The sequence below is a fragment of the Pteropus alecto genome, unplaced genomic scaffold (assembly GCF_000325575.1).
Source record: "Pteropus alecto unplaced genomic scaffold, ASM32557v1 scaffold123, whole genome shotgun sequence".
In the NCBI taxonomy this organism is placed as follows: Eukaryota; Metazoa; Chordata; class Mammalia; order Chiroptera; family Pteropodidae; genus Pteropus; species Pteropus alecto.
Genome location: NW_006433950.1, coordinates 7,017,930 through 7,038,515, shown reverse-complemented (window position 1 = coordinate 7,038,515; position 20,586 = coordinate 7,017,930). Strand labels below are relative to the sequence as shown.

The 20,586-nt window shown below is 40.9% G+C and overlaps 1 protein-coding gene across 1 annotated transcript in view; it reads right to left on the bottom strand.

Annotated features, from left to right (window-relative positions):
* NUP93 (nucleoporin 93) overlaps nt 1-20,580 on the bottom strand; it is an 86,942-nt gene extending 66,362 nt beyond the window's left edge. Inside the window, exons 1-3 of the mRNA XM_006908772.1 lie at nt 20,572-20,580; nt 11,207-11,399; nt 3,734-3,851 (exon numbers count right to left, since the gene is read on the bottom strand). Coding sequence (XP_006908834.1) covers nt 3,734-3,851; nt 11,207-11,385 — 297 coding nt within the window. The 5' untranslated portion in view covers nt 11,386-11,399; nt 20,572-20,580. The remainder of the gene's footprint in view (nt 1-3,733; nt 3,852-11,206; nt 11,400-20,571) is intronic.
* Between the last annotated feature and the right edge of the window lie 6 nt (nt 20,581-20,586).

The window sequence follows — 20,586 nt, the reverse complement described above, 5'->3', positions numbered from 1 at the left end:
AAAAGAGAATGTTGATATTGAGATCAGACACTTGCTTGAGGTTTGCAGTCACTGGAATGACTAGCATAAGATGCCTTACCCCAATACTCCATGTAGCTATGAAATAGAGTTAGATTTAAAGATGTTTCATTAATTACAGTTAATTCACAGTCTAAAATTTCTGGCGCTATAAGGGTAGTGGGATGAAATGTGCCCCTCCCCAAAGCATGTGTCCAAGCCCCTAACTCCTAGTGCCTATGAATGTGACCTTATTTAGGAGCAAGGTCTTTGCAAATTTAAGAATCTCAAAATGAGATGTGCTAGATTTAGGGTGGGCCCTAAATCCAATAACTACTATCCTTATAAGAGAAAGCAGGGTAGATTTGACAGACAGGAGGAAAACACCTGTGATGATGGAGGCAGAGACTGGCGTTACTCTACCACAAACCAAGGAATGCCAGAAGTCCCTGGAAGCTGGATTCTCTCCTAGAGCCTTCAGAGAGCCCGGTGCTGCCAACACCTTAATTTCAAAACTGTGGCCTCTGGAACTGAGAGAGAATACATTTCTAATGTTTTACGCCACTAAGTTTGTGGTAACTTGCTATGGCAGCCCTAGAAATCTAATGCAATAAGTTGAGCAATAATATTATTATATTTTGGTCTAATGTCATTTGGAAATATTACAGCCTAATGCTGAGAAACTGCAGCTCCCACTTTTCTGGCCAATTCCAGCTATTTCTGCATAGCCTTCTTGAAATATACATGTAATCTAGTGAAAAAGTCCAGAATATAACTGAACCATGTAAATTTGCACTTTATTACTCTATAATATACATCATGCATGGTATATTAGGTCTGTTCAGATCATAATAAAGATGTGCAGTCTGCCTTAAAGATTTTTTTTCCAAAGACGGAAGTGAGCAAATGGATCTCTGTGAGAGGACTTGTCCTCACAGGCACCATGAAGTAACTTAGAGCAGTGTAGTCATTTTGGTGCCATGTCCTGCTAATAGTTATTGCTCTTCACCTCTATTACACAAATGTATAGGCCTTTTTTGGCCATTTCCAAAAAATAAAATCAATAAACATTTTTAAAAATTCTACTAGCATAAGCCATACATATATTTAAGTGGGTTTTTAAATATGTTACCTTCTCTAGACACAGCAATCGTTTTAAAATGCATTCTCAATGCATGCCAACATCATTAATTATGACAAACAACAAAACAGTAACAACAAAAAACCCATATTAATTTTAAGCTCCATTAGTAACAACAAAATATAACCAATGTTTACCAAACAAAAAAGGACTCTACATGTATCTATATATGTATTTATACACGGGAAAATGCCTTTGTGAGCTTATAAATAACAAACAATAGATGGTACAAAGTCTTGGACAGTATCTGTCAAAGGAGCCTTTAGCGTTTCTTTTTGTGAATTTATAAACTGACATAATAAATTCACTCTGACTGATAACACAGAGGATTAGAGTCATTCTTATCTCAAAAACCGCACTGGTTGGAAAACAAAAGTTCGTACACAAAAACCCATCAGATTTATAGCATGTGAATTCTATCTTAATAAAGCTGTTAAAATAAATGAGAACAAAATGTCCATCAAAAAGTACATCTGGTTTTTCTAAAAACAAAAAACAGACCATGCCCAAGTTAACTCTTCTTGGATAACCGACGCATTATGAGACTAATGAAAAGGAGGCCCACTCCACACATCTGACTACTGAACAAGATGTCAGGCAGGACACCGTACCACTGTGTGTACAGGAGGGTTAAGCACAGGTCAGCTGAGACACAACACACAACACAACTCAAAATCTTCAATCCCTACTAGTAACAGGAGCCACCTCAGATCAAGCCAAAGCCTCAGCCCTTTAAAAGTTAAATTTTCTCCTTTAAACCTTTGCTGGTAAGAAGATGAGGTCAATAGAGGTCTTATTTTGAAATAAGCCTTAAATCTCGACTTCAGATCTAGATGATCAATCCTCGATCAATCGAAAGTTACCCCGGACTGAACATTTGCATTTCTGAAGACATTTTGGAAAACTCCCAAACCAAGAGGTAAAATTTTGAAATGGAAGCATCCTTCCTCTTAAAGTTCAAAGATTTCTCAGTGGTACAGAACCAAATTTCTCAGCCATGCTCATTTCAAATCAAGAAACACTCCTTAATGTGACCGAGCATGCTTTGCTAGGAAACCATCTAACAGGGGTGTTGAAGGAGAGTGTTCATGCATTAAGTAGAAGGTTAGAATAAACGATCATTATGACTCAAGATATTTATAAACCTGTCATTAATATCTCAAAGCAAAAAAATGGAGTACCACATCTGTGGGAATTAATTTATGAAGAGCATCACTAAGTGAGGCTGAGTATTCCAAATATGTATTACAACCATGCCAGAGAAAATTGTAAAAGCAGTTCCTTTAAAAAAAAAAAAAACAACTTCTTTGGTATTTAAAACAATAAAAACACTCAAAGAAATAAACGACAAGCTGTCAGCAAGTGCCATTTCTTTCTATAGTAGTAGGGGTTCTCCCCAAAACATATGGTGATTATCCAATTATTTGAGCTCCATCCCATTTATCCACCTCATCCCTGTTAAAAGCAGTTGAAATAGAAGAGGTAAGAGTGGGGAGAGAGCTAAAACTTAAAAAAAAAAAAGTTAAGTGGCAGGTTAAGTTATACATATGCCATTTTAAGGTTACATGGAAATGAGAAGGCATCTATAAAGTGACAGGCAAATATGATGTAGTATATAAAAGTGGAAAAAAACCTGATATCCATACTCTAGGAACATATCGATACCAGGAAAAATAATATCTATAGTTATTCAATTCTCAACTCAAACTGGAATAAATGCAAAATTGTGGCCATTACATGGATTAAAGCACTTCTTGGGGAGGGTATTGGGGAAGAGAGTATTAACGCAAATGAAGTCCAAATAACAACACAATTAGTATTCATCTGAACTAAGATTTGCCTTCGCTGCGTCCTTTCGTTTCAAAGATAAATCAGTAATAAAAAAGTTACCCCACTATCCCTTCACTTCAACACTATGCAGTGTTCCAATTCCTCAAAACTAAATGGATCACAAGTTTTTTCCTTAACGAATTTCAGCATGCAAACACACACACACACACACACACACACACACACACGCACCCATATCAGTTTCTGATTAAATTAAAACAGCAAGCAATTGGGCTGGTGGCAAGTTAGGTTAAATGAGACTGGAGTGCTCTATTAGACCATTTCCTGGTGCCACTAATGTAGCCAAATACTTCCTAGATATCGATGAGTAGATTTTTGTAAATAGTACTCTAAGTTTTCTCCAGCTCTTTGCCAACTAATACAAGCAAGACGTAGAAAAGAAATGTGGACGGGGAATAGTAAAATTGAGATCTAGCAAAGAAAGCAAGAGAAATTTAGAACAAATGTCTCTGTGCCTTGGATTAAGCCCAAAGAAAGAAAAGGATTCCGTTCTCATAATTACAATAATATATAAGTGCGGGTCAGAATTCAGTCTTGCCGCGAACTCTGAAAATAACCCAACATTCCCCACTACACCTCCAAAGCTGAGTCTCCCGTTCCCTTAATATGTGAGGAAGAAGGGATTACCAAAGAAATTTGGACTCCCTGAATTAGCTGGTCGACAAAGGGCCAGGGCCTTCAGCCCAGGCTGCATGCTCACTCAGGGTTCCACCTGCATCAGTCCTGGCACCTGGCAGCCCTTACCTGAATGTCTGTGTCCTTCACAGGCTCAAGAGGCTCAAAGGTGGTGGCTGCACTCAGGCTCTCCAAGCGCTGGGAGATGTGGGATATGTCAAGTCCCCGAGACCCAAGGAGAACTGACCTATACGAGGATAAAAGGTGCAGAGGAAAAAGTAGGATTAGAATACCTGGTAAGCTTCATAAAATACTAGAGTGTATTTTTTATCCAAAACTCCCACTTTCATATGGTTGTTTTATACATTTCCATAAAGATCTATCACCTGGAATAAGAGACACAACATTGCATTTGGTAGTAAGAAAGTTCTGATCACGCCTAAATTAGACTGAGGGACTTGTCTAGAATAAAATGAGAGTATATCAATAAAATGATAGTCCAGATGGCTCCAAACATTTTCCAGTAAAGAAAATCATGAAGTAGATGATATTCTCAATCCCCATTTTATAGATGGGGTAACTAAGGTGCAAAGAGATTAACCAACTAATCTAAAGTCACAGAGCCAGGAAAGAGCAGAACCAGCTCATCTAGCTTGAGAGTACACTCTTAACCACCATCCTATTTACAGCTTCTGTAAAGACAGATGTAGTGAATCACAAAAGCCAAACATCATGTGCAACAAACACATCTTCAAGTTCTCTCTCTGCTGCCCAGTCCAATAATATCAGAGGATGTCATCTGACTAATAAATGCTTTTAAGGGAGATGGGAATAATACAGCTAGCTTTATTTCTTCTCGTCTAGGCAATGTAAAAATGGAAGTTTTTTTAAAAAATCAGATTCTCACTAATATTTACAATGCTCTCTGGAGGCAAGAATCTTAGGGAAATTGATTGTTGCTTTTGGATTATGATTTAACACCCCCAAATCCACTGACAAAGTCTGTGTTCATTCTGAGTAACTCAGAAGAAGGTAGACCACTTGGCAGTACAAGTAACCCTAATACCTATGGACAGGTACGTCACTTAAAATTTCCACTCCTGAACTAAAAGATTTACTGAAGAGAAAGGACTTCTCATGCTTATTTCTATTCTATTAAGTACTACAGAAGTGGATGATGTGTACCCAGAGGACTCCCCACTGTAGAGTTTTGTCTCCACCATGTTGACAGGTCAACTGCGATGCCATCCTGGGGCTTCCCTTCCAGGCTACCACGTCAGATAGAGTATCCTGCCTCTCTCTCCTAATAATCCTTAATAGCTAAATTTTCTAACACAGTGGTCCCCAGCCCTGGTCACACATTAGAATCTCCGAGGCAACCTTCCCCCCAAGGAGTCTGATTGGTGCTGGGTGAAGCCTGGAGCATGGGTATCAGTATAATGCCCTCCTTCCTTTAAAAAAAAAAAAAAAAAAGTATTACTGAAGTAATTAATTCACACACCATATAATTCACCCACTTAAAGTGTACAATTCAGTGGGATTTAGTATATTCAGAGTTGTACGACCAACACCATAATAAATTTTAGACCATATTCATCGCCCGCCCCCATAATGAATCTCCTACCCATCAGCAGCCACTCTCCATGTCATCCCAAATCTTTCCCCGCCTAGCCCCTGGCAACCACTAATCTATTTTCCATCTCCATAGATTTGCTTATTCTGGATACTTCACATAAATGGAATTATACAATAATGTAGTCTTTTGTGACTAATTTCTTTTACTTAGCATACTGTTTTCAAGGTTTATCCATGTTATAACATGTATCAGTACTGTATTTCTTTTTATTATTGAATAGCATTCAATTATATTGATATGCCACATTTTATATGTATGCATCTATTCATTAGTTGGTGGACCTCTGGGTTGTTTCCATTTTTGGCTCTTATGAAAAACGCTGCCATGAACATTCATGTACAAGGTTTTGTGTGAATAGATGATTTCATTTCTCTTGGGTATATACCTAGGAGTGGAACTGCTAGGTCATATAGTAATACTCTGTTCAGCTCTATGAAAAACTGCCAGACTATTTTCCAAAGCAACTACACCATTAACATTCCCACAAGCAATGTCTGAGAGTTCCAATTCTTTCCATACCCTCACTAATACTTATCACCTTTTTTGATGATAGCCATCTTAGTAAGCCCAATATTTTAAACTACAAAAAAAATTTTAAATACAAAATTAAAATTGTAAACCTCCTTGTACCCATCATCCAGCTTCAACAATTAGCATGCTGTCGCCAACCCTATTCCATCTACCACCTTACCCACTCTCCTCTCTCTGCCACCCAGATTATTTCGAAGTACATTCATGATATTCCAATTCTTTCATAATTTTAAAATTTGTGTTTGTTTGAATGAGATACAAATAAGGTTTCGACTTATAAATGACTGATGTGCCTCTTAAATCTCTTTAATGTACAGCTCGCCCATTTATCTCTTTTTTTTTTTTTGTACAATTTCTCTGTTGGAGACTCTGGATTATTAGTCTTATAGAGCAGTCCTAATCAAACTTGAAACATGCATGTGAATCACCTGGGAAGCTTGTTAAAATGCAGATTCTGATTCAGTAGGTCTGGGATGGAGCCTGAGATTCTCCATTTATAAAAAGCTCACAGTTCATGTTTTTGCTGTTGATCCACAGACTACACTTAAAGTAGCAAGGATGTAGTTTCCCACAGAACAGCCTGTACTGTTTCCCCACGATGTCATTTAACATGCTCATGTGGCCTCTATGTTTCCTGTAAATTGAAAGCAAGCTCTAACAGCCTAATCAGATTCAGGTGGCATTATTTTTTTGGTTGGATTACTTCAGACTTTCATCAACTGGTCTGGTTATTTTTATTTTGGAATAATAGCAGACAGTGATCATTGCTCAGAATTATTAATTCCTTAGAGGTTGCAAAATGGTGGTATTCCATCTTTATTAGCTTGACTGTTTCCTTTCAGAGAGACTCTCTTCATCAACTATGTGGTTAATATAGTGGTTAATATATTTGGATAATATACCAAATGTGACTGATGAGTTTTACTTTAGTATCATTACAAACTCAAGAATTTAAATATATTTGACGTGTTTCAATCCACTGCAGTTATTATCCTTACGATGCTCAAATCATCTCATCTTTGTACATTTAAAATCTTTCCAAGTTGGCTTCTGAGTTCTTTTGACACAACTCAAGTAGACCCTCATAACTTCCTTGCGATCTAGTATGACAAGATGTTTCATGTTCATCTTAAGTCTTATGCTTTGGGTGGTGAGCACACAATGGAGTATACAGATGTTGTATTATAAAGTCATACATCTGAAATTTACATAATGCCATTAACCAATGTTACCCCAATAAACTTAATTTAAAATATTAAGATTAAAAAAATATATGCACATTAAAAAATATATATATTAAGTCTTCTGATTCATGAACAGGACATCTTTCACCTGCTTTCTTAAATAAATAAGAATGTTATACGCTTTTCTCCACCTTGTATTTAACTTAATACATCCTGGAGTCACTCCACAGTAGTAGATAGTCTCATTCCTACTGAAATGTCGCACTCCACGACACAGATATACCACATATATTCAACTAGTGCCCTACTGATGGGTACTCATGTTGTTTCCAACTTTTGTTATTACAAAGAATGCTGCAATGAACATCCTTGTGAACACATCCTTTCCTACTTTTCCCAATGTACCTTTGGAACAGATCCCTGGAAGTGGGATTGCTGGGTTAATGGAAAATTTGCTAGATATTGCCAAACCCTGTCTCACAGGCACTACATCTCCACCAGTGACATGTGAGAATGTACCCAGGGCCCAGGTGATTTTAAGATGTCCCAGTGTTGAGAACCTTGGAATTTAAAAAGTAGCTATTAAAATTATCAGAAGGAAAGATCATCTAAGCAGGTGATGCCTGCAGAAACTGTGCAATGCGTATGCAGAAGCCCCGTGAAGGGAGGTGGAGGGAAGACTGAGGAGCAAGGAGTCCAGGGATGGTTTCACAAATAAAGGCTATACCAGAGACTTCCAGCTTCTCAAGGTGGAAAAACCCAGAAGTTTCCTGCCCTCTACGTGTCCCAGTTCCTGTAAACCAGGTAGCTTTTCTTGAGCAAAAAGCTACACAGGCTGGAGTCAAACACCCAGTCCAAGAAAGCAAGAGGACAGACATGGGGAGCAGAAAATACCCAGGAGGCCTGTGTTCAAGTCCCATCTGTCACTCACTGCCTAAAAATCTGAGACATATCACTTTTCCAAGCTTCATTTCTCTCCTCTGTTAAATGTGGACCAAAATCCCTGCCTTTCCCACCTCTCATGCTTGTGAAGACCAGTCGGGAGAACACTATGACAATCCTTTGGGAACTGAGAAGTGCCAGAGGAATGTGAGGGATTCTTACTGACCAAGCTCAGTTTGAATTCTGGCTCGGCCACTTGCTATCTGACATTCCTCAATATGAAACAGAGGTGGCAATACTTATTTCACGGGGTTATTTTAAGAAAAAATTATATAAGGCATGTAAAGTGCTTGGCACAGTGCCTGACAAATAGTAAGTAGCTTACCATTAAGTAAAGTTATAATTTGCTGTGTAACTTTGGGCAAATAAATGTATATGCCTTGAATGAACATGGAGAAAAGTGTGAAAGAATAAGCATATTAATAACAGTGGTGATCTTGGAATATAAAGTTAGGGAAAAAGTGATCATTGACTTTATCTCTGTACATTTCTAGGTTGTTTGGCTTCTGGGTGTGCATGGAAAACTCCAATGAGGCACCTGTGATGAGAGAAGAGGGGGATAGAATTGACAACAGGTACCCAGGGAAGGCTTCGCAGCCACTAACAACATTCTATGTCTTAACTGTGCAATGTGCACATGGCTAGTCATTCATTCTATTATTATTTACACCAGGAGTCAGAAAACTTATTCTGTAAAAGGCCAGCAGTAAATACTTCAGGCTTTGCAGGGCATAGGATCTCTGTCATAACTACTCAACTCAGCTACTGCAGCACAAAAGCAGCATAGATAATACATAAACAAGTGTGGGTGTGTCCCAATAAAACATTAAAAGGCAGCCGCTGGCTCTGGCTTTTGGGACATGGTCTGATAATCCCTGATTTACACTTTTATATATGTTATGCATATCCTTCTTCATGTGTAAACAAACTTAACAATTTAAAAATACTAGGGGATCAAATATATGGTAGCTGAAGGAAACTGGACTTTGGGTGGTAATCAGACAATAGAATATATAGATGTCAAATTATAATGTACACCTGAAAATTATATAATTGTATTAACCAATGTTACCCCAATAAACTTAAAAAAATATGAAAGAAAATTTTTAAAAATTTGCTACAATAAAAAAATTTTTTTAAATACTAAACACACATAAGCAAAAAGCTATCAAATCTGTTCCCTAAAATGAAAACACCGACAAAGTTTATTTAAACAAATGAATTCAGCACACAACAAATCAATGTTAAACCTATAAACTAATCTTAACTAAAATCTTAAAGACAGAATTTTTTTTCAAAATTTATTTCATGTAAAAATTTTTCCTACTCAGTTCTCTCCTCTACCCTCATCCTGTACTAAAATATTCACAGCACACTCTATGTCTCTGTCTATCAAGAAGATGAAAAAAATACAGTGATCAGCCCTTTGGTTTCTTTTTAAGCACCTGCCCCACCCTATATCCATTGTTTTAATGTTCCAACTTCCTCCTCCCTAAAATAATGAATTTAAGGTAGAAAGAGATGAGGAAGAATGGAAATTTACAAGAAAGAGAGCATGACTGATAATTGTTACCAAGAAAACATTTTCCCTTTTTGCTCTTAATGGGCTGTAAAGCTGATGCAATTAAATTATAACTATAGCAACTCAGCTGGCATCACGGTCCTTTCGCTCCAGCAGCATCCTTGCACACAAGCGCAGAGTGTGCTCCAGACCGGAAGGTAACTGAAGACCGGGGGCAACTGCAGGCAACACGGAGGAGCAGTGAGGAGACTGCAGGGAGGGCAAGTTAGCAGAAATGTCTAAAGACTGGGTGGGGTGTTGGGGAACAGTGAAGGGGAGCAGTTGGCTGCACTTAGCTGCAAGGTCAGACATTTAAAGATCCCTGTCAAGGTTCCTCTGACTTGCATTTACCAATACCAACAGAACCAAACCTAACTCGTACTATTTCTAGAAATAAAAATCTGGGGAGGCCTACAAAAGAATTTCTATAGCATACTTACTTACTGACTTGGAAGAGCAGCCAAAACATTCAGCTCTCAAGATTAGCTGGCAAAAGAACGTAGCCCTCATACTCACTCCTGTGACATTTATTATATACCCAAAACAATGTACCCACATTAACACCAGCATTTAGGTGTTTCTCAAGTTCTAAGAATGAAGACTGAGTAGATGACTGACAATTTTCCACATCTCTCACACAGAATCCCAGTGACTTTCCAGACCAGCCAAGGTCACAAGTAACAGCACCCCTCCACCTTCCCATGACCCTGCTATCACGGCTAAACGAGTATGTGCCCTGTAATCAGCCTCGCTGGGTTTGAATCCTAGCTCACAACTCATGAGCTGTGTGATCTGAGAATTACTTGCCCTCTCTGAGCCTTAGCTGCTCAACTGTAGTATGAAGACAACAGTCCAAATATCCATTGTGAGGATTAAGCAAAATCTTAAGTCTAGCCAAGTTTCTGACACACAGTTGGTAATCAGTAAATCACATTTCTTATGGAAAGCGGTGAGGTTTTTTTTCTGCCTCCTCAAGTTATAAGCTCATTGAGGGTAAGGACCATGTCTAATTCATGGCTGGAGCCTCAGAGATGGCCCAGGCCTGGCACAGTGGGAACCCCAGACACAGTATGAGCTCACTCAGCGTTGTACGGCAGCAGCAGCCACTGGCCAGACAGGCAGTCAGTACTGTGCCCCAGCTGCACTCCCTGGCAGCTCACCCACTGTCCTGGCCTACAACCCACCAGCAGGCATGGCACTGCCAAGGCCTTTCAGAAGCAGGCTCTGGGGTCACTGACAACAAGCAGACAGGATCACTCTTCACTTGGATGGCTTCTCGTTACTGACTGCTCATCAACGTCTTTCAAGTGCTCTTAAAAACTCTGCTTATCACTGAGTGTTCTCTAGCACTGACAGTAACATGTGTGGCCCACATAGACTGACATACTTAAAACAGAAGCCATCATGAGCCACCAATCAGTGAACCAAAGCAGCAACTACTGTGACGGGTTTCTGTACCAAAGCAGCAATTACTGTGACGGGTTTCTGTATGACCAAGCTCTTCACCCTTTCCCACCCTGGTCATCTCTGCCTGTGATATGGGCTCACAGCTTAGTCAGGCAGAAAGGCTGGAAAACCCGGACAGGGAGACAAAGCGAGGCTGCTGACCTGTTTACAAAAACCTAGTTCCTAAGAATCTGGCTTGTGTCTGACATTTACAGACTGCATCCAAATTCAAGGCAAGAAAGAAGAAACAGATCCTGTCCCCAGCCACCCAGCACCAATGCTGCCTCCCCACCAGTACTCACGCCTTGACATCTGCCGTCTCCTGGGACGTGCGTGTGAGGGTACGGGAACGCAGGCGCTCGCCCGCCTGCTGGATCTCCTGCAGGTTCCGTTCCACATGGGGAAGCTCTGAGATGCCCTCGGTCTCAGCGGCAAGCTGTTCAGCTTGCTGAAGGAGCTCACCAAACCCCTCAGGATCCATTGGACCTGTAGATCCTAGATGGGGGAGAAAAAAGAAGAGACCTAAACCAAGGGAAAGACAGGCTTCGAACACTGCCTGAATCTGCTACAAGCCTGAGGAAACACTAGGACTTTTTGTAAACGGACAAGGAGACAGCTCACCAACAAGCAGGATTTGTTCCTGAACAAAGCCCAGGAACAGGCTTGACAGAGAAAATGAGTCAGACTGTGAAGAAATAGAACATTTCTGTGCATATTTACAGTCTTAAGATCGATTTCTGCTCGCAGAACAAATGCAAAGATATTAAGCCACGGACCAGGACTCCCTCCTTCCATGGACTCAAAGCCGACAGGAAATGGAAGCCGTGGTGGCAACCTCAGGGAGACTGAGGGAACGATCACCCGCACGTCCTACCTCTCTACCTGTCTTAGTCAAACACCACCACCCACAGAGTGCCGGGCAATTTATAAGACCCTTATCTCATAAGATTCTCAGCAAGTCACTGACTCCTGAGCAGACAGAAGCGGCAACGGAGCTCAGTTCTGTGCCCAAAATACTTTCTGCTGCAAAGTGGCTGAACCAAGACCAGAAGACAAGTTTTCTGATTAATCCATGTTATCCTCACACACCTGCTCCCCCACTAACATAAAAGACAGTCTTTCTTTAAATTCATGTCTAAGTCTCCATCACATGTTCTTTAGCTTACAAAGTTACCGAAAGCAGAGATCCATGTCTGCTTGTTCTGATATTGAGAATATTAGACTTAACTGATGATATACCGACTACTTTAAAAAAATACCATTGCTACTAACAATTATACTAATATAAATAGCAGCTGGCTTCTAGACAATGAATATTATTAACAAGACCACCTGTTTCTCCAATGACTGACCAAGAAAAGCCATACGAACAGGGTTGATATTCAGGGGATGTTACATATTTATGAATCTTACATATATAGTACCATCCTTGTATAAGGTTCTTGACCAAGAGAATGTTTTTAACTCCTACCGCTATTTAAATCAACATCAGATAAACAGTACCATCATTTTTTAAAAATGACATTGCTAAAAGGTTAACAAAATTATTTACTAAAAACAACAAAATTCTTTAAAGAGTAGCTCTTGATGGTTATATTTTTCTACTTTGTTTGAAACCCAGGGCTTCTATTGCATTTCTGAAATCCCACCGGTCAGGAACTGCAGTTACAATGTTAATGTAATATACAATTATATCTCAGCTATGAAGCACTGGTTAATGTTAAAAGAGCAGGGTTACCACCATAAATCCACAGCAGGAGAATAAGAACATTTTAAAATGAACATTAAAGAACATTAACTTTAAAGGCAAGGGCACAAGGTTAAAGTAAAAAATAGCTCAACGGGAATAAACATGAAAACACTGGTATTCTTTATTCTAAGCTGACTTTAATCTTTAGACAAAAAGTCATATAGGCAGTAACTCTAGATAATCAGTCATTTTTTTGGACCCAAGAGAATCGACTCTTATTGGCAATCTCTACCTGCAGGAAAATGTGGATGGCAGAATGAGGAGGGTATTCTTGAAGACAGAAAAATAAAGTAACATAAGGGAATTTTTAAACAATGGCTCATGCCTGATGAATGGAAAAATGTTTATCCTCAGAAACCTACAAAGGCAGTGACATTCTAACCATCAGAAACATGGTCGCTAACCAGAAAGAGGAAAGAAAAGTAATATGCTGCCTCTTTCCCACAATTTTTTCACTCTAAGATAAAAATAATTTGTCTAACAGAGCCAAAGAAAAGGAAATACTGTTTTTTTATTTCTTAAGGAAAATTTTGGAAGTCCTTGAATAAAGAACTAAATGGAAAAAAAAAAAAAGCTTTTCTAGGTTAAAAAAAAGAAAAATAGCATTTCACATCCATGTAAGACAAATTCAAAGGAAATGCTCAACTGCTCAACCTGCCCATACGAAGATTTAGTGAGAGATTTCAGTATAATGCTAATAAAAGTTATGATTTACTTTAAAATGGCCCAATACATAAGATTTTAAAATTTATTTAAATAGAATTATTTTGATCGTCATAAAAATAAAGCCTGAATCTCTAAACATCCTAGGCTTAATATGCCCCAAACTGAGCTCCAACCTTTCATCTGCAAAAGCTGCTCCTTTGGCCTTCTCTGCGTGCGGTGCCATAACTCAGCTGCTTGGACCAAAACCCTTGAAGGCCTCCACGACTCACCTGCCACATGCAATGGGCCAACGAACGCTTTCAAATCTACCTTCAAAACGCATCCAGAATCTACCTCCTCCCATTGCCTCCACCCACACAAGTCACTTTCACCTCTTCCCTAACCTCCCTGCTCCAGCCCACGCCTTCTACAGTCTAGTCTCTATCCACTGACTAGTGATCCTTTTAAAGTCAGATCACTTCCCTCCTCTGCTCACAACTCTTACACAGAGTGAAGCCCTACAGAAGCGGCCCCACCTCCCCTTACCTCCAAGACTCATCTCCAGCCCTGTCCCCCATCTCTTCCTGGGCTCCAGCCACCCTGCAGCCTTCCTGACGGACCCCGCAGTGCTGTCAGGCACATTCCCGCCCCAGAGTCTTTGTACTCCTTGTTCCCTCCACCTGGAACACTCCTCTCCCAGATATGCTCAAGGATGATTCCCTATCTCTCTCTCAGCTAAACTGTCACCTTGCCTTTGATGCCAACTCACAACAAATTACTTAAGCGTGCAACCTGCAACCACCCCTAGCACTCACTCCCCCATCTCTCTTATTGTCTGTCACCTCTGCTAGAAAGTAAGCTGCACGAGGAGAGGGATTTTTGTCTACTTTGTTCATTGATGTTCCCCAAGCTTCTAGAAAAGTGCCCAGCATGTAGTAGGTGCACATTCATTGAATGAATAAGAGTTTTACCCTTCCATTTGTGGAGAGTCTGTTCTTCTCCAAGGCTTCCGGCGCTCCCCTGCCAAATCGGCACCCACTGGCAGGCAAAGACCAGTACTTAACATTTCTGAGGCCTCAGAGCATAAGGCAGTGATGATATAAATGGCAAGAATTCAGATCACACTTAGTTCAGACTAGTGCTTTCCCTCTACATACCCAGACAAAAACGAGTGGTATTTTAGAATAGCCCAGTTTTCAGGTGAACAGAATTCCAAACCAAAAGAATAAATGTACATATAAACAGACATTTGCTGTATAACTTCGGAGTAGAAAATAAGCTTCTTCACTGTCTCTGAGAGGAGATATGTATGTAATACCATATTTAGGATATATGGATCTGTCCTGCATAACTCAATTAATTTACAAAAAAGTTTCCGAATCTATGCTCTGATGTAGTCATCATTACATTTCATTAAAATGTTTTAATTTATGGTTAATCAACTGAAAGATGGTTTTTATCCCCTCTGCAAAATAAACATGAAATTAGCCATAAAATATGGGGGTTAAACCAACCAAAAAATCAATTTTGACCCAAGATACTGAAAACTGATCATGAAAATAACTTCATTAGCTTTGTCCAAGAGACAGCACTAAAATGGTGAGGGTAAGGGGGATGGAGTCCAAGCTTCCTGTTGAGAAAACGTGGCCAGGACACATGCAGCCAGGACACATGCAGCCAGGACACATGCAGCGACCTGACACCAGCTGAACCCCTGGGGAGCTATGGAGGAAGGAGTCAGGAAGAAGCTATACTGAGAACTCACAGAAGTGGGAACAGTCAATGCCAGCAAAACTGGGTCTAGATGGAAACCCGCCAGCAAGGACAGACTCACAGCAGGAGGGCTCTCCTGTCAGCAGGGACTCAGCCTGACTGTGAGAGGCCTCTGGAAACATGACAGGTGCTTCAGAGACCATCACAGGGTATCAGGGCCCTGGACCACAAACTGCTCTCCCGCACCACTTGGCAGCAGTCCTGAGCCTCCACAGACCTCCTCAATTCCCTCCCCCTGGCCCCCCTGCCCCAGAGTTGAGAGCCTTAAACAGAAGTTGCCACTGCTGTTGGAAGGCAGGACTGGCTACCCTTGCAGGGGATGACAGAAGGGAGGCTTCTGGGGGGCTGGTAAATTTCCGTTTTTTTCATCTGGGTGCTGCTTAACAGTGTGTTTGTTCACTTTGAGAAAATTCAAAGCTAGATTCAAAAAGGTGGAGGGTGCTCAGGATGGGGCTGGTCACCAGAAAGACCAGCTGATTGGAGGGTTGGACTCTGGGCCCCACCTACCAACCTCTGGGAAGGAGAAGGGGGCTGCGGTTAAGCGCTATAAATACTCTTGAAATGAGCTCTGCTGAGTTGGTGAATGCTTCCACGTGCTGGAAGGCTGGTGCACCCCGGTTCTACCAAAACAGAGTCCCTGTACTCAGGACCATTCCAGACCCCACCTTCAGTACCTACCTCTTTATCTGGCTGTTCATCTCTATCCTGCATAATAAACTGGTCAACATAGTAAATGTTTCTCTGAGTTCTGTGTCCCACTCTATCAAGTTAAATTGAACCCCAGGAGGGAATTGTGGGAATCTCTGATCTACTGCCAGTGGGTCAGAAGCACAGGTAATAATCTAGACTTGTCATTGGCTTCTGAAGGGTTGGGCACTGAGCGGGTGGGAGGCAGGGTACAGTCTTGTGAGACTGAACCCTTAGTCTGTGGAATCTGATGCTCTCTCCTGGTAGACAGTGTCAGAATTGAGTTAAATTGCAGTTGAGTTAAAAATATCCTGCAATCTAACAAATGCATTTAGCACTGCTATAATTTTTTAGATGTTGTTGGGGGAAAGGGAGAATTTTATATACATCAGAGGAAATAACTGATGCTGCTATTTATGCCTTTTTCTTCAAAATGTACAACTCGCATTTTTCAATTATTTTAAAAAATTTAAATGTGATAGTAAAATAAATCCTCCCCAAAATATTTTAACAGAATAGGTAAACAGAAAACTGGACTTTGAACCCACATACCTGGTTCGAATCTAGAATGTTCACTTACTAGCTGAAGGTGGGTCGCTTTTACTCTGGGATGAAATCTAAATCTCTTAATCTTCTCATCTATAAAATGATATACATTCTGTATATCAGCAACCCCTTGATTCTGTATAGTATCAACCCCTTGCTGATATACAGAATGTATTTTGTAAATTCTACTGATTTATATCATTGTAAAATGCTATTTTAGCTTTTTTCCAAAGTTGCCAATTTGGCAACATTTTGTCATTTAATTATAAACATCTCTGTTTCAAAAAATCTTCTAGTAAACATGTGATACTAAATTATAGCTTATTTAATCACAATTTCCTATCATTCACTAAGAACTTCTGGAAAACAGTTACAATTTTTAAATGTGTTATGTTCCTTACTATTAAATATAGTTATTATAAATTCAAATTTCCTTAATAAAGGTGTGATTCAACAGAATTTTAGCATTTAATTTCAAGTGGAAATCTTGCCCTCAAATCTTTTTATTAATCAGACTACAGGATTAAAACACCAGAACAGTGTTCAGTGTTCAACACCAAAGACTAATGAGTAAAGCCTCACTCAAGATATCAGACTGGTTCTGCTCTCCTCTCTTCTTCTGAATATATAAACTATAACTAGATGATAATATCATTCCATTTTTTACTGTATCTGTCAGTTGTCAATTATGACAACCACCAAAAAGAAAATTACATCTTAACAAATACTATTGTTTCAGTAGCCTCTAGGAAGAGGAAAAATAATGATTAAAAAAAAATGTTGCTGGATAATTCTTCATATTCCTGTAAGAGTAAATAAAAGAAAGTTGTACCTAATCATTATTTAGAAGGTAGACTTCTGGAGAAAACAAAGAACTGAAATAAATTACCTTTGACAGAAGACAAATTAAAAACCTAGGCGATTCATTACTAGTTCTGGCCTGGACAACTCAGTAAAGAATGTCTAGCGTCAGCTTTCCCGATACATAGAACACCTCTTGCATTATTTCATCTTCAGTGAGCAAAAAGGAGCAACCTGGCATCACAAAGAAACATAAGGTATCCACATGGGCTACTTTCTGATAAGCTCTAGGCTGTCTGGTCTCCTAGAAGCCAGGCTTGAGATGGAGGAACTGCGGACCCAGCCTGGCTCTGTCCCACGTCAGCCCTCTGTCCCAGTTCCACCACCAGTGAGATGACAAGGTTGGCTCAGGTGATTTCCAAGGGCTTGCCCACCATGAAGAATCTACAAATGTGGGATATTTTAATTCAGTCTTTAAACTCATTCAATGTATCTTTGAAAGGGGCAGCCCCATCTTACTGGTGATGGAAACCATCTGTATACAGAACCCTAGGAGTGACACCCACCCTATCACAACTGGCATAAGAAGGGCAAATCACCAAGTCTGCCTCCAAAAGGTCTGGCTCTGGCTCCTCTCTAAACCAATGGTTCTCAGTGGAGGGCAACTTTGCCCCCCCAGGGGTCACTGGCAGTACCTTGACATTTTTGGTTGTCACAACTGAGGGAGGGGTCTTGTGCTACTGACATTAGAAGGTAAAGGCCAGGAATGCTGCTAAACACCCTACAACGCACAGCACAGCCTCCACAACAAAGAATTATCCAGCCCAAAATAACGATAGTGCTGAGGATGAGAAACTCTGCTGTGACCAAGACAGTCTTCTTGTCCTGACGGCCATGACACCAGCATCAATAGCACTAGGAACCCCTAGAAATATATGTATATATTTTTTAATATAAGAAAAACACTACAGCTTTTATCAGAGTCTAACAAAAGTCTGAGTTCCACTCACCTACCACCAAAGGAAAAAAAGATCTTAAAACTGCTGTTATCTACAGAATTATCCTACTAGGGTTTTTTATAGTGCTACATCCGTACTTTGGCATACAACAGAACTTTCTGGGTGCTATGGACTGAAATGTGTCTCTCCAAAATTCATATGTTGAAGTCCTAATCTCCAATGTGGTGGTGTTTGGAGAAGGAGCCTTTGAGAAGTAGTTAGGTTTAGAAGCGGTCAGAAAGGTGTGGCACTCAAGGTGGGATTAGTGCCCTACTGAGAAGAGACAGCAGAGAGCTTGCTTCCTTTCTCCCCGACTCCCAACCCACACATATTCACCCAGGAAAGAACATGTGAACACTCAGGGAGATGGCAGCCATCAACAAACCAGGAAGAAAGCCCTCACTAGAACCCAACCATGCTGGCACCCTGGTCTTGGACTTCCAGCCTCCAGAACTGTGAGAAACCAAACTTTGGTGGATTAAACCACTCAGTCTATGGTATTTAGTTATGGCAGCCCGAGCTAAGACACTGAGGTATTGAAAATATCCTATATCTCAGTATGGGAGAGGATTACATGAGTGAAGAAATATGTAAAAATTCATTCGACTAAACACTCAAGGTTTGTTCACAGATCGTTTTTAGAACAGCAAGAAACTTAACTTAGCATTACCTCCAGAGAGCAAAGCTAAGAGTTGAGAGATTTCTATTTCTCATTTTATACTCTCTGTCAATCTTTTCATGGAATTCTTTTCCATGAATGTATGTGACATTTCCTAACTCTTTGCAACTTGTTAATTTTTAAACTGCTCTAAACTCCCTGCTTCAGGGTGTTCGTCTTACCACTGCCCCTGAATCCTCAATGGCAGTGACTGTCAAATCGACACCCCCAGCCTGCTCCTTGCACTCATGCTGCTACTGGAGTTCCCAGGCACCACCTGCGCGTACCCACTCAAGCACACAACTGTCACACGGGTATGTCTCAAAATGCAGTTATCCACCCCCAAACACCACCCCCAGCAGCACCTGTCCAACTCCTCCACCTCTAACCCCTGGCTTCTCTCTCAGGTTCTAACTCAGGTTCTCTTTCACACCTGTGCATGAACTGGGGTGTTTGTTTTGTTTTGTTTTGGTTTTGATTTACAGGTATTCTCCACTCTCCAGACTCAGAAACCAAACAGATGTAGATACATTTTTTGAGAGAAAGCGGGTAGGTAGTCATTATCCAAACTATTGCTATTCCCTAACAAAAACTCAGGAAACCAAACACTATACAGATCACATGATATCCCTCACTCCTCAAACTTGCTGTCTAAACTCTCATCATCTAAACAGATTTAGATGGCAACGGATACTTGTATTTTTGCAGTGTATTCTGTTTGGTTTTTTTTTTTAAAGCTTTATTGAGATGTAATTGACACGTAAGACATGTTCAGTCTGAGCTCCCCAACAACCATCTCAGTAGAGACAGTAAGTAGGCAGCTGGATATAGATCGAGAGGTCCAGGACCATATGATATGTTAGCCTAATATATAGGAATTTAAAACTAGAAACCTCAGTAAGATCATCATAAATGAAAATGTCCCAAACATAAATGCACAAAGAAGAATATAGTTGAAAGAAGAAAAGGTATGATGCCCAAGGACACCCTCTTACGCCCCCAAGACTGAATACAAAGGGTGACCGTTGCATGATGAAAGCCATTTCTACAAACCAAACCAAAAAAAAAAAAAAACAATACTTCCTTCTCACACCTGACAGAGGGGCAAACCCAGACCAGCGGCTCTGTCAACGGGTCGTCCAAACTTTAGCCAAAGATCCCTGCGGTCGATCCCGTAATTTTTATTTTTAAGAGCCCGTTAACTTAGGTATTGCTTTCACAGAGGATGGGGTGCTGTGAGTCCAGAGAAAGTGTGGGTCACCTCCAGGTTCTAATCACTAGCATCTCTCTCTGAATGGGGGAGGAGCATTCATTCCCTTGGATGCCGGCAGAGGAGACAGGCCAAGGGCTGGAAGAAGCTCACAAGGTTGTCGCCCTGTCGCCCCAAAGACTCCTTCTCTCGGAGGACAACGCCTCCCGACAGGGTGCAATCCCGAGGGGCGAGCGAGCTGGCAGGGCGCGGTCAGGAAGGTAATGGGGAGGGGGTATCGACCAAGCCAAGGGTGGGCTCGCAGGGCGGGGGTGGGGTACAGCGCGCCGCGGCAGAGCGCGGGAGTGGGGGAAGAGAGGAGTCGGGATGCCAAAGGTCCGTACTCAGAAAGAGGGCAGACAGAAGACTCCCTACGCTCTGATGGGGGCGGTTCGACAGGGCGCTGTGTGGCCGGCGTCAGGCATGCCCGGCTGCCATGAGGCCAACGGGAAGTGTGAGCAGCATGACGGCGAGAGCGGGGACCGGGCTCCGCCAAGCCTCGGGGCCCCAGGTTCAAGGACAAGCCTAGGTCGGAAGGAAGTGGCCAGAGGCACCCTTACCTGGCACTGCAGCGG